The 14463-nt window shown below is 52.5% G+C and overlaps 2 protein-coding genes across 2 annotated transcripts; one reads left to right on the top strand and one right to left on the bottom strand.

Annotated features, from left to right (window-relative positions):
* Positions 1-5958: 5958 nt before the first annotated feature.
* CCOS01_07976 (TAP domain-containing protein) lies at positions 5959-8171 on the bottom strand (the record flags this gene model as incomplete). The annotated part of the gene is made up of 3 exons (XM_060456138.1): positions 5959-5994; positions 6049-7488; positions 7665-8171. 3 exons carry the CDS (start codon positions 8169-8171, stop codon positions 5959-5961), a joined length of 1983 nt encoding a protein of 660 aa, XP_060314030.1.
* Positions 8172-9534: 1363 nt separating this feature from the next.
* On the top strand, positions 9535-12913 carry CCOS01_07975 (type III restriction enzyme; the record flags this gene model as incomplete). The annotated part of the gene is made up of 2 exons (XM_060456137.1): positions 9535-9738; positions 9797-12913. The coding sequence occupies 2 exons, from the start codon at positions 9535-9537 to the stop codon at positions 12911-12913; spliced, it is 3321 nt and encodes a 1106-aa protein (XP_060314029.1).
* Positions 12914-14463: the final 1550 nt, after the last annotated feature.

Raw genomic sequence — 14463 nt, 5'->3', positions numbered from 1 at the left:
TACAGGCCGACGACGCAGCTACCCTTGAGGCTGGATCCTAGTGCCCTTTTTTTGCGGTCCAGCGCGAGATTGGGAAAAGGGGGTGCCGGGTGACGAGCCTATCAGCAAGCCCAATTTCATCGTTCCTGGACACAGGTGGAGGGTGGCCCTGGGTGAGAAGGGGGCTTTGACGCCAGTCGGGTGGTACTCTACTACTCTCAGTCAGAAAGTCTCGTCCTCTTTTAAGACACATGGACCGGTAGCAGCCAAACGGTTGAACGGCCAGCAGTCAATCACTACGTTGACAACGGGCGGACCTCGTCCAGCCTACTCTCGCTCTAGTCCTGAACTGTGACTAGTGCTGGGCCTTGAGTATGCTCGTTGCTGAGTGTGCTGATGCGAGCCTGTGTTGTGCAGGTGTAAAAGCAAGTAGAGAGGCACGCCGCGCGCGCGTCGGTGAGTGTAAAGCAAGGAGAGAAAGGTCAGCCGTTGCAACTTGTAACTGCCAGTCAATCATCCGCAGTCAGTCGTCTGTCTCTCTTCGTTTTCTTCTTCCTCGGCCTCGTGCCGGATGTTCAAACTTCAAAACTGCTCGTCACTCGTGGGCTTGTGGTCCGTGGTCCGTGGTCCGTCCGGGGTTCGACAGACTTTGACTTTGCGTCCAAGGATTGAGTGGGAGGGAGGACGGACGGGCACTGGCAGTGACGGACAGATCACACCAGACGACGGCTGACTGACAGCGGCCCGTTCGTTGCTTCGTTGGCTGGCTTGGCTCCTTCAGATTGATATCTCTCATGCCATGTGCCTGTTCTCCCGTTACTTGTCTAGACGAGGCATCAGCCCATCCCTTGGAGGAGTCGAAGGCCCCAATGATGCCAGATGGGCCCAATCAAGATCTTTCCCCTTCTAATAGACCATTCGATTGACGACAAGCACTGTCAGATCCGAGAGCCCCCAAATGGGTCGAGGGGCCGCCAGGTGGACGCCTACTCCCGGTTCTCGGCCTTCAATAATAATATTGAGACGCCTGCGGCCCTGCTACGGCACGGCGAGATGGAGCCTTCAAACAAATGGGGGCTGGAGGGCCACCGGGAAAGAGACCAGCAGCAAAAAAGAAAAGAGTGACTTGGATAAGAGGCCCGTAGCAGACTGTCAGTGGGCAGAAAGTTCGAGATTTTGGACAAAACTGACCGACTGCCTGGCGTCATACAGCAGTCTCTGTCTGCACAACCTTCATCAAATTGAATGATTATTCCGCCGTCCGGTGGATGGATGGGCCGGGAAAGCTGGGGAAACTTGAAAGTCAAACGGGAGAGCACCGGCAGCGCAAATTGGGAGCAATCAAAAAACGGCATGTCGTCCGCTGTTGGATCTTTTGGGGCCCGTGGACGAGGGAGATTGACGCGGTGACTACCCGGGTCATCCAGATTGAGGTCTAGCGTGGCACCACGCACCGCATCCGAGCAGGTCCGGCGTCCAGGACGAGAGAATAACTTGGAAAAAAGAGTCTAGATAGCCACACGTTGATGTTGCGTCTTACCGTTTTGCACCTCGTGGGACAGTCCACCGAGATTGGGGGAGTCGAAAAACGCAGTGCAAGACCGAAAAGAGGGCGATAACATGAGCAAACGGGCATGGTCGCCAAGCCGCCTTCAAGGAGAGTGGGAGAGGGAATCCTCAGTTCCCATTCCCACTGCTACCGATGGCCGGGGGGAGGCCAGCAAGCCGCGGTAGGTGAATGCTCGTCAGGGTAGGGCCTGGATGGCCAGGCCTCTGGTCTTTTCCGTTGCTGCACTGGGCAAACGTGGGCGTTTCCATGCCCCGTCTTGGCTGGCTTGGCATCTTTTTGACTCTGTCATGCTCGAGATGGAGTTGAGATTGATGAGGTATTCGAGACTACCAGATTGTCCGCGAAAGAGAGAGATGGATGGATAAGGTAGGTAGGTAAGGTGGAAGAAGGTGAGTACCTCAGGTACCTAGGTACCCACGTACAGCGCAGTACGTACAGCAAGGTAAATACAGCAAGGTACGTACAGAGAAACGGCTGCGGGTGACGGATGCAAAGTACGTACTGCCTGTCCAATGGCATTCTGGCTGAAACGCGCTAGGCAAGTCAGCCCCTGCAGCAACCGACGATGCCCCTGAGCCACCATGACCAAAACCCGTCAAGTGCCCACCAGCTGACGATGCAACCGCAGCCAGTTCATTGGGGGGACCAAAATGTCGACCCTTTCCATTCTGGTTGAGGTGATGAAATGCCACCACTCACTTGCTCGCTCAGCACCCTGCCTGAGCTTCGAGCACCTGCTTGCGGTGTGCCTTCTCAGCTTATCAGATGCAGACTGCAGCGCTGAGGTGAGGCTTGACGCCTGTAATTGTGTCTTCCAGGGGGCAATTCCGGTATGGGGGCATGGGGGACCTGCTCTCAAGTAGAGTGCCTGTGTCCTTTTTAAGAACATTTCTCGATATATCCATCCCCGTGTGCATGTCCGCATATCCAATGAACCCCATCCACCTGCATCGGTCACATTCTAGTACACATGGTAAGCCGTTATTGTAATTTATATCTGTATCTATTCGGGAAGGCACGAGGCATTTGAGAGAAAATGGAAAGGCGAGGACGGCACACTGGCCGAATTCGCTCGAGCCCTTCTTATTCGCTTCGATGCACCATCCTCATCCCTTACTTACATCCAGATTCCATGGAGGTAGGTCCGCGGCCCACCGTCGAGCCGGCACGGCATTATCGGGAGGAGGAAAAGTCTCGAATCGCGTTGGGTTGGGCTCCAACGCCACGCAGCAGAGTGCCATAGACTCGGGCGCCCGGGCATCTGGAGCCATCCGCTGTTCGCACTCTCGATCAGAGGCAAGACTTCATCTTGATCAAAGCGGGAGTCGCATAAAGACAGAGAGTCCACACAGCTTGGGGCAATGACATCAACCCTTCTTTTGCGTAGCTATGCGTCAACGAGATGTAGGTTCACAATCCTCCCAAACATCAAAATCTTCGTTTCTGTAATTCCCCTCTGTGACTCCTTCCCCCTCCCCTATTTTCGCCGGCCCCATCTCTTCTCATACCCGACCACGATCCTCGCCCATTCCACTGTACGCGACACAAGACGATGTCTCTGTGGAACGTTCGAGGAAGGAGCCTAGCAGGAAGGACTAAGAATGTTCAATGAGGGGCCAACCGGGCGCCCGACTACCGAGTAAGGTAGGCCTTCGCCGCATCAGGTCCAGAAGAACTGAAAAAAAAAACCCAAAATTCAGCTTAAACCTTTGAAGGATGAAGCTGCCCTTCTCGGGTCATCCCCACCCAAGCACCTCCTGGTTTAGCGAGGACGCGTATCGTAGAGAATGGCTGAGCAAGGGGGCGTTGTTAAACTCATCAATCTCGAATCCACGGCTCCCCTCCTGCTCTCTCAGAAAAATCTCATCAACTTCCAACGGTTTTGCCGGTCCATCCATCCCTCAATCACCCAAGGAACGTGCCTGCGTGCCTGTCAGTACGCAGCTCTCCATCTCAGGCTTTTCCGAATCGTCCGTACTCGCGGGCGCTTGCTCCCGGGAACATCCAAACTCGAACTTGCTTGTTAGTGCCAGCAGTTGTCATCAAGCATCCGAGCACGCTGACGGCTGCTGCAAAGAATGACAAGACAAGACAAGACAAGCCAGCCCTTCCTTCCGGCAACGATGAACCGGTCTGAAGTCTTCTAAACAGTCGATCCGATGAACGACCCCTCCTCTCATCTCGTCTCTTGTCACTCATCATGCCAAAACCCCGCACAGAAGTTCGCTTCTCGTATTACCTACCTTACCGCATAAATCATCTCAAGTCTTGTCGTTTACGTGCTCCTTCTACCACAGTAAATGACCTATCCCGTTCAACCCTTTCTTCCCGCCCGGCAAATACTCTAAAATCCTTGAATCAGGCTTTTTGCCTTTCTTCCTTGATTCGGCGTGGAGACCCGGGCGATGCTTTGCAAAAATGCAAGACATTGTGCGCCAAACTACGCATACCAGTGACAACCGAAGATGCCGACAAAAATCATAATAATAAGACATCTTATCATTCTTCTGCTCAACGGCCAACGTCTCGGCCGGCGCTATCGCAGAACTAGGCTTTCCCATATCCAGTGTATTCATAGGTAATCGCGAGGCGCCAAAAGAGTGTGAACGATTTCCACCTCCCGGGCGGCTGCGCAAAAATAGTCTCCCCATCACGAATTGCATGCACGCTGAGCTAATCTATCCAAATGAGCCTCTCTCTCCAAGCGCTACACATCCTACCGTGGTACGTCTGCGATTTTACCGTGGTAATTACAAAGCACCCAGGCAGCCACACAAACAGCACGACAGGACCGCCCTTTCTAGAGTTGTGGTGTGGAAAGGGATCACCCGGCACGCTGCATGACATCGAATCGGATACTCTCCTTTGCTCCTCCCAAAGGTAGGTAGGTATTCTGCACTGCTCTTAACTGCGTACAGTACTTCACCTGTCCTTAGTCATCAACGTCAACTCTGCAGCGGGAAACGGGCGAATGCACATCATCATTCAGAAAGCGGCCTCTTCCCAGCATGAACACGCCCCCCAATCAATCAAATCAATCAATCGTCTCTTTCTGCATCGCCACAGACCCCAAGACACGAGGATCGAATTGTGATTCGCGCACGCCCAGCACTTCTGTCCATCCCACTCGCTCTCTCGTCGGTGGACCGAAATACGAACGACCTTGGGCATGTGATCTTCGCGCCGACCGAAAAAAGATGCCATCGGCACTGCGTAAGCGCCCGAGATATGGACATTGGGATCACATCTACGAACCGATTCATCAAGCCACACACAACGGTGCTACTCCGGACACACACACTCATTAAAAGTCTCACTCCATATCCGTACACTCACTCCTTCTTCGGATCCGATTCGTTCTTATCCACCCCAAAAGATGAACATGAATGTCACTCGCTGCCATCACTGGCGAACGCAACTGGAACTAATCACCAAAATCTTCCTGCCCTTGACCTTTCCTTGCCGCTCTTCATTAAACTCAAAAAAAAAAAAAAAAAAAAAAAAGGGCAGAATGTCTCTTCCTCGTCACCTCCGTCATCTCGTGACCGTCATTATAGCCAGCGCGCGCCTGCGGGAATTCCCACTCGGCCCTTTATCGCCTCATACCCCGTCGCTCCTATTGGTTTACTCGGAAGATGTCTTCTTTTGATCATTAGTCTTTCAGCCTTGTAATTAAATATGCATTTTCTTGGTGTATGGTCTATGCTGAATCTGTTATGTGCGAAATGTCACCATAGCCCAGGGAATCCATCAATGACGTTTGTCTTTGATGCTGTGTGCCTAGGTGATTCCTTTCTTTACTCCACGTTTAGTTTTCGACTGGCAAAGTGAATTCAAGTTGCAAATCGCGTTGCTCTCGAATCGACAATGTTAGCACGGTTACTGCAACTAGGCGATTTGCTGAACGATTTAGGTAGGCGAGCAATCTCAATGGTATTTCTCAAGTTCCACCACCCTACGACTGTAATGGCAATCATCTCCTTAAACTCCAAAACAAAAAGCCGCTGCCTCTATGATGCGCTTCGCTTCTTCTTTCGCGGCCAAGTGTATATTAGTACGAATGCCGTTCGGGAACGTCCCCAAAATCCATTGCCAAGTCGATCTCTGGATTTTTCCCATCTAGTTCCACCTCGCGCCTGGGGTAAATGACTATTCCTCCTTTCCTCCGAGCATGGACGATTGTCCAGGACCCCTTCCCAATATTGTTCGCCATTTCAACAAGAGTGTGGAGTTTTATCCTCTCTTCCCCCTTCCTTTTTGGTTTTCTCTATTCAATATTTCGCCCCGTGTGGGCCAGACGGCCGATGTCGTACACAACTAGTACGGCCCCATCGTGATCTTGCCTAATCCATCCATGTCCTCCGGGCCCCTCAAGGCCCCCAGAATGACGGGGACGAGCAAAGCATTTTCTAAACGCTGGCAAAGGCATCTGGTGGTAATTGAGACTACGCGAGGCTTAGTATTGGTTTTCGAATGTTCCAGGTTTCGGGGTTTCTTACCTTTTTCTCGTGGAAGACTGCCAAGGCTCTGGTGAAATCCCATGCGACATCGGACAGGCACATTTCCGAGTAGGTGGGTGTCATTGTCGTCTGCTTCGATAGCTCGACGATCATGGCCTGTCGCTGTTCTTGCTCCTGAGCAGACGGAGCCGGTGCTTGGGCTTCGGCAACAAAGACGTTCGGAAGGGGATTGAAGGCTCTGAGGGAAATCATGTCGCTGACGACGCGGATCGGGTTGGTGTTGGGGCGTCCGGGTCCCAGAACGAATGTGCGCGAGAAGCTTCTCAGTCCTGTCTTGCCAGCTTTGTCGCACTCTTCGAATTGACCATGTACTGAGATGATCATGCCGTCCACGCCGCTTTGGGTTTGGCCAGAAGGGTCGGCAAGACCAGGCAGGAGATGGCAGTCCATGATGTATTTGCTGATGTCCGTCTTGATGTCTGGGTGCTGTGTCTTCGGGAGGTCGTTCCACAGATTCCAGATCGCCTCCCTGCCTGTGATCAGCCTGGCAGCTCGGGCGGCCGGCGTCGTAATCTTCATCAGATTGCGAGACTGCTTGATGTAGGATGACCAGGGCATCGGCTGCGGCTGGTTCTCGTCTCGAATGGCGCGCGTGTCGACCGCGAGAGAAAATTGGCTGTTGTCGTCGTAGTACTTGGCAAGGAGAGCAGTGCGGTCGGTGTCGAAACCAAGGAAGAATTCCAACAGGAAGGCTTCTCCAATGCCGTTGGCGTCCCGGAAATCGGGCCCACGTTGAGGGATCGGTTTCGGGCGGCCAGCTGCCTTGAGTTCCGCAATTCGTTCCGGTGTCAATTGCTCACCGTTCAGAACTTGCAACTTTGGGAAGAAGTGCAACAGCTCGAGCACGACTTTGGGATCCGCGATCGGAATCGGATTGCCTGTCAGATACAGAGTCTCAAGCTTCTTGAGCTTCGATCTCCATCTTGACAGGCCTGCGATGTTGTCGATCTGGTTCCCGCTAAGATCAAGATTCTTGAGATCAGGGAAGGTATCCGCCATCTCTTCGACTTGCGCGACTGTGTCAATGTTGTTGTTGGCCAAGCTGATGCTGTGAATTGCATCAATCTTTTCCTGTGCTGTTTTGAACAGTTCGTCGCAGATTCTCATCATGACCTTGAAGAGCTTCTCAGCTCTATCCTTGGATTCCAGCATTCCCATTTGGATCAAGCCTTCATCTTGGTTCAGAGCGTCAAGTCGCAGAAGCTTGTTCTCCATATCGTATCTGAGTGACATGATGCCTTGGAGTTTTTGCTTTGTTTCCTGTGCGGCAGCAGATGCCTCATTTGCTTTGGCCATGGATCCGTCACTATCGGTGATCTCCAGCTGAGTACCGGCAAATGTAAACGAGTTGACCTTCAAGATTTCTTCCGCATCTTCCTTGCTTGCCGCAACGCTGACCAAATCCCCCTTCAGACTTGACTATTGAATGTTAGCGATTTTCGTAGCTTATAAACTTCACCCCAACTAGGAGGGGGCATAAGCAGCCGGTATGAGCTATTTGTTTCTCGTTTCGCGGAGTAACTGGCGTTTCAACGAGGCTGGATCATTCGGCGTCCCTATGTAGTTCCCCCAAGCCTCACAGCAACGCGACATACCTTCTTGATGTGCACCGTTTTATTGCGACCGGACAGAGTTGTGGCTTTCCGCTCCAGAAACATGATCAGATCCCGCAGTCCACCGTCGTTGTTGCTCGCAGCTTTGCTCTCCTTCAAACCCTTGACACTGAGCCAGACGAGACCAGGTCCCTGTCCTTTCCTTCTCGATACCAGGTCATTTCCATCGCCAGTATCCAAGTGTCGAGCAATCGCCTGGTGTACTTTCGAGCCGGGTTTAGTGGGCGGACCGTTGGATCTCGCCGATCGTTGAGGTCTCGAATTGTTGGAATCGTCCGACGGTCCTCTGTTGACGTTGTTTGAACGGCGAGTGCTGCTGGCTCCAGCGCCGCTTCCCATGTCGAGATCTCCATCCCTGTCGGTTTGGGTTCTGCCACCTTTGCGCTTCTGGATTCCACCGCCGCGCGAGGTTTTGGCACCCAATGTGGAGTTGCGACCCTCGCGCGCTGGTCCCGATGGAGTGCCGCGAGGAGCTCTTGGAGGCGCCATCTTTGGAGTGGTGCAACGAATAAGATGTAGCTAGAGGTGATTGTAGGTCGAGGACGTTCGAGGGTAGAGAGTGTTCGTAGGTTGTTTTCGCTTGTTTTTTTTCCGCTGAAGGGTACACGTTTGAGCGAGAGCGAGATGACAGCGCGCTTCCGGAGAAGTCAAATAAAGCCTGTCGAAGCCTCAAAGGTTTCTCTGAATTGGTGTCAAGCGAAAGACGGTTGTGTTTCGCTGTGTCGCGGACAGCTTCAGAAGACAAAGGCCGGATGGGCCAAGGCGCAGACTCGTGGACCGCCGTAAATAGAGTATGTAAAATCGGTATCGCTTTGAGCCCTCGACAGAGAATAATGTAAGAAAACCGTCGATGCGGGTCTCTGCAAAGAATGCGCGGTTTTAGGGGTGGTGTCGCAGGTTATGGGTGAGTGATGAGGTGACGGAGAAACCAGTGAAGAAATTCGTCGGTCGCGAAGAGCAGTGACGTTTGGGTCAGCCCCACTACAGACCTCCTCCAGCAGGCACACAGGCAGGAACGCTCCGGTCGCATGCGACCTCCCTCAAATCGGACTAGCCGATTTACGTTTTGGCCAGCCACGCGCCTCACTCTTTATACTTTACCTCCTTACATAATCATTGAAAGGCAGGCACCTAGGCAAGCAGGATGTCAAGGCAGTCATTGGATGTCGATTTCTTTTCCACGGCTGCCTATCCGGTCTACCTTATGAAGCTGTGGTAAGGTACGGCTTCGCAAAGGAACGGTCACTCAGTGAGACCTTGGGAAAGCTCCTTTCAGGAAGTAGACGAACATGCCTACCTGGTTTTCCTTGTTTGGTCACCCATGTGTCAGCTACCCACCGCCGATGATTGGCACAGCAGTATTGCGAATAAGCGAGAGGAAGCCTTTGATGAGTCTACGGCAATCATAAAGACAAAAGTTCATGGGAGTAAAATGAATGACGCCTGAGTGTCACTTCGTTGAAGCTTTACCTGGGAGGGAATAAATACAAAGCATTGTGAATTGGTCTCAGGGGAGGGCGGGCACCAAAGTACCTCAGGTACCTCATCCTCTGCCCCGCCTGAGACCCTGGGGAGCTTGAGTTCTCAACTCTATTTGCAATTACATAAGCACATTTGATCATGTGACTCAGATACGCTTTCGCGCGACGACGCGTCTACGGCGGAAAGTGATGTACTAGGCGTAAAGAGGTTGCCACCGCGCCTTTGATTACTGCATCGACTATCTCACGAACATCCTCGCCAAAGTCCCAAGCATCGTGAGATCGCCATTTCACAAATAGACCGCACTATGATCGCATCTCAAAGGTGATTCAGTGACTGATTGATTGAGTACCAATCATTCTTTCGCGAAATGGTTTCAGACGAATACGATGACGATCTCGCAGACGAGGATTTGGTTGAGGCACTCAGTCAGAGCCAAGTCATACCTGCGAGCTCGGGCATCAATGTACATAATGGCACAACTTCGTCTGTTGCCCAAGCTCTGGCACCATCTTATAGCCGGGCCAACGCTGGACGTCATGCGCAACCATCTGGTCTAAATATGGGACCAAGAGTAAGTTGGCTTGCTTAATGACTTTCACGAGAAAAGCATGTGCTAATAAGCACTTCAGAACACGGCAAAGACAGTGGTTCAGCCTCTCGGGACCGAGTTGGATGATTTGCCTTCAGACGCATTCTCCTCTTCACCGGAGCCTGTTGCACCACTCGCCAGAAACGGACTAACACGCACTTCATCATCAAACTTTCGCCAGACAACTTTACTAGGCGGCAGAGTGGCAGATGATTCCTCAACTCAGGCGCAGCAGCCAGGCTTTGGTCGTGTCTACCGAGGAGACAAGCCAGTGGAGGCCCCTTCTCAACACGCCATAAATCGTGAGGCCATGAAGACATGGATATATCCCACCAACCTAGGAGCCACGAGAGATTACCAGTTCAGTATCGTCAAAAACGGTCTGTTCAACAATACACTCGTCGCGCTACCTACAGGTCTCGGCAAAACGTTCATTGCTGCAACGGTGATGCTCAACTACTACCGTTGGACAAAGGACGCAAAAATCGTGTTTGTTGCGCCTACGAAACCTCTCGTAGCTCAACAAGTCGACGCTTGCTTCAATATTGTGGGCATACCCCGGTCAGAGACTACTCTTCTCACTGGCGACACGGCGCCCACTCTCAGGGTAGACGAGTGGGCGTCAAAGCGGGTGTTTTTCATGACGCCGCAAACTCTTCAAAACGACATTTCACACGGCTACGCAGATCCGAAATCCATTGTACTTTTGGTAATTGATGAGGCTCATCGAGCAACGGGCGAGTACGCGTACGCAAAAGTGGTGAAGAGGATACGCCAATACAACCCATACTTCCGTCTACTTGCCTTAACAGCAACACCAGGGTCCAAGGTCGAGACTGTGCAAGAGATTATAGACAATCTCGGAATATCCCACATCGAGATCCGCACAGAGGATTCGATCGATATTCGTCAATACGTTCATTCGAGGAATGTCGAGCAAGTAGTACTCGACCCCTCGGATGAGATGTGCGAGATCAAGGAGCTATTTACGAAAGCCCTGAAACCGCTGATGGATAAGCTGACCCAGCAAAACATATACTACGGAAGAGATCCAATGGCGATTACGACATATGGTCTGGTGAAGCAGCAACAAGATTGGTTCGCCAACGTCGGCAGAAGAGCCAACCCTGGGGTACAGTTCATGATGAGGGCTATCTTCAGTATCTTGCAAAGCTTGGCTCACGCGATCAAACTACTCAACTTTCATGGCATCAGGCCTTTTTACGAAAACCTCAAAGAATTTCGAAGCGAGATTGAGGACAAGGGAGAAAAGGGCTCCAAATACAAGAAGCAAATTGTTAACGACTCGAGCTTCCAGGAGATGATGACCAGGGTGGAAAAGTGGCTTCGCCTAGACGGCTTCGTCGGGCACCCAAAGCTTGCCGCTCTCCAGGACACCGTCCTAAATCATTTCATGGATGCCGGTGCGACTTCCACTCGAATTATAGTGTTCAGCGAGTACAGAGACAGTGCCGAAGATATCGTCAAGGTACTGAATGTGCACAAACCGCTGATTAAAGCCACTGTCTTCGTGGGACAAGCCGACTCGAAGCGATCCGCAGGCATGAAGCAGGCCGAACAGATTGCGACAATACAAAAGTTCAAAGATGGCGAATACAACGTTCTGGTCGCAACGTCCATCGGAGAAGAGGGACTGGACATTGGCCAAGTCGATTTGATTGTTTGCTACGACGCCTCGTCCTCGCCTATTCGTATGCTACAACGAATGGGTAGAACGGGCCGAAAGAGGGCTGGAAATATCGTGCTACTGTTGATGAGGGGCAAGGAAGAGGATGCCTTTGCCAGGTCGAAAGACAACTATGCGGAGATGCAAAAGTTGATCTGCGAAGGGAGCAAGTTTAACTTCCGTCACGACCTTTCCACTCGCATCGTACCTCGGGAGATCCGCCCGGAGGTGGACATGCAGCATATTGAGATCCCCATCGAGAATACGCAGAACCCGTCGCTCCCAGAGCCCAAGAAGGGAAGAGCGAGGAAGAAACTGCCGCCCAAGAAGTTCCACATGCCCGACGGTGTCGAGATGGGCTTCGTGAAGGCGTCTGCCATCGGCAAACCCGGTGCGGCGCCCAAAAGAGGCCGCCCCAAAAAGCAAGAGCAAGAGCAACAGCCGGCGGAGGCTGACTTCATCACCGACGTGCCCTCGCTCGATTCGGTCATGCTCACAGAAGCGCAACTGGTCGAGTTGGATAAGGTGTACCGGTCGCTACCTGCCAGTCGGACAAAGATTGAAGAAACAGAGATGCCGGAGCTGACGTCGTACCCCTTGCTCCAGCGCCGACTTCGACCGGTCAGCAAGGTTCAGCACAGCCAGCGTACCAAAAGATACGTTAAGTTATGTCAGAAGTTTGCCAAGAATCAAGATGAGAGAAACCGTTGGGTGCGCCGTTTCGGGGAGGAAGACACGACCCGGTACGAGGAGATTCCCTTGCCATCGTTTGCGAGCGATACAGAAGATGGAGCGTCGGGTCCTGGGCCTCTGGGGCAAGCCACGACGGCAGTGTCGTCCGACGAAGACGAGCCTATCGAGGAGTCACCGCCAAAGAAACGCCGATCGACCGGGACCACAAAGCGCGCCGCAGCATTCGCATCCGCTTCAGCCCTAGTCGACGACGAGATGGATGAGACCATGGACGAGGAATCGCCTCCCCGCCGCCCGCCAAAGAAGACCGCAGGAAGAGGACGAGGCAGGAAGGCTTCAAAGAGAGTCACCCGCGGCATCAACAGCGACGAACTAGGCGACGCCTGCGACAGGGACAGCGACGCGATGGAGACGGACGGCTCAGACAGCGGAGGCGACCTGCTCGACTTTGTCGTCTCGGACGACCACCCCGTCTCCAGTATCCAGCCGACGTCATCGACGCTCGCGACGAGTCCCATCGTGATCTCTTCCGCAAGGCCACAGCCCAAAGGAGTTGCTCAGCCGTTTTATGTACCGACTGAGTTTCCAGGGACGCAGGAGTCTGTGGATTCGTTGCCGGACCTTGATGGCGTGCTGATGAGCAGCAAGGGGAAGAAGATGTTGGGTTTCGTGGATCCAGAGGATGATGGGTCTGAAGTGGATGCTACTCCGCGAGCGCAGGGCGGTGGACGGCTGCAGAGGAGGCGGCCGGTGTTTGACAGTGATAGCGACGAGTGATGTGGCCATTAGGTCACTTGAGAGTTGTTCATGCTCGGAGTACGGATCATAATGTATCAAGACGGTAAGGGGAGATCCCTAGCTCAAGGACACAAGCACAAGGGACGGATAACGATTCAATGAAGATATATTGATCTCGCTCTGACCTACCTCGGTCCTCTGCAGACCATAATACCACCTCTACACCCCTCATACATCCTATACCCAACCCTGCAATCCAACGTCTTAACAACGACGCTCGCGTAACTTTCCTAACGATACCAAGTCAGTAACGCAATCCCTTGAGAAGCAAGCCAAATGCAAAATAAGACAAATTTGGACCAGTAAATGTCAGAAACCCGATTTAAAAGCACAACGTTCCCACCTCACCCCCCGCCGCCCCCTAACCCCCCGACAAGAACCCAAGGACAGCACGTGACGATGCAATCTTCCCCAGGCCCCAATAACGCCGGAGTTTCAAGATAGGAGGTTCTCACGAGAGGCGAAGCCGAGGAGCCAAAACCAGAAAAAAAGTACCCAGGAAAGAGGAAAGTCAAGGGAATCCAAAGTCCGAAAAAGAGAAATAGAGGAAAAGAAAAGAATACTGAGGGGAAAAAACCACGACTCTTCCAATCCGAACGAAATACTCCACGCTGCCCGACCATCCCCTTTCCTACAAACACCCAACAGCACGACCACTTCTCCCCAAAAGGCGCAGAGCTCCCAGTGGAGAGTGCGCCTCAAAGGTTTGGAATAAGGAGGGTGTGCTTTTGGTCGGGGAGTATTTGGTTCCGGCGGGCAGCGCTTGCATGGAGGCAAGTTCAAGATCGAAAGATTTGCGTCATGGTCTTCCTGTTCTTCCTTCTCCTTTCCCGTCTTTCTCTCTTCCTTCTTTCTTCTCCCCCTTCTTCTTCCCCACCCCGGGCTCCCTCCTCCTGATTTTGTTTGGAATGCTCGGGGCGTCTCAGACGGCTCTTCCTATGAGTATAAAAGGTTTTGATGGATTCATCATATCATGGTCGTGTTCCCTCTCTCCCCAAGCTTGGTTGCTTTGGGGGGGAAGGAGATATTTCGAAAGAAATAGGGAATGGGAATGGAGCTTACCTTTTTACCTGTTAGACTTACGGTAAACTGCATATTCAGCATGATAGTCTAAAAAAGGAGAAAAGAAAAGTATCGCTCGCGTCGAGGTCGGTGCTGAGTTGTCGGGCCGGCGACGGTACCACGAGGTTGAGGTAAGGTGAAGGTTGAAGTTGTTGGAAAGAAAAATTCGCAGCCGCGTTTTTGGGGGAGAAAATGGAAGGTGACGAGGTGGGGCACGGGGACGGGAGCTCTCGAACGGCGGCAGCAGCTGCCAGTGGAGAGCTGGAGCGAGGACCACACAGGGAAAGGTCGGCTTACCTAAGGCAGCAACATGCTCCAGAAACAACCACTTTCACCCCGGAACTAATACCTTATGCTCGCGACAGTATACACACTCTCAGAAGCCAGGGTAGTAGGGCCCTCATACTAAAGGCGATCTTCGCACCATTTCATGTATGCATAGTGCTCCCGGGAGAGCTTGAGTGCTG

Source organism: Colletotrichum costaricense (genome assembly GCF_030867565.1).
Source record: "Colletotrichum costaricense strain IMI 309622 chromosome Unknown Scaffold_7.1, whole genome shotgun sequence".
NCBI lineage: Eukaryota > Fungi > Ascomycota > Sordariomycetes > Glomerellales > Glomerellaceae > Colletotrichum > Colletotrichum costaricense.
This window is presented reverse-complemented; position numbering and strand designations above follow the sequence as displayed.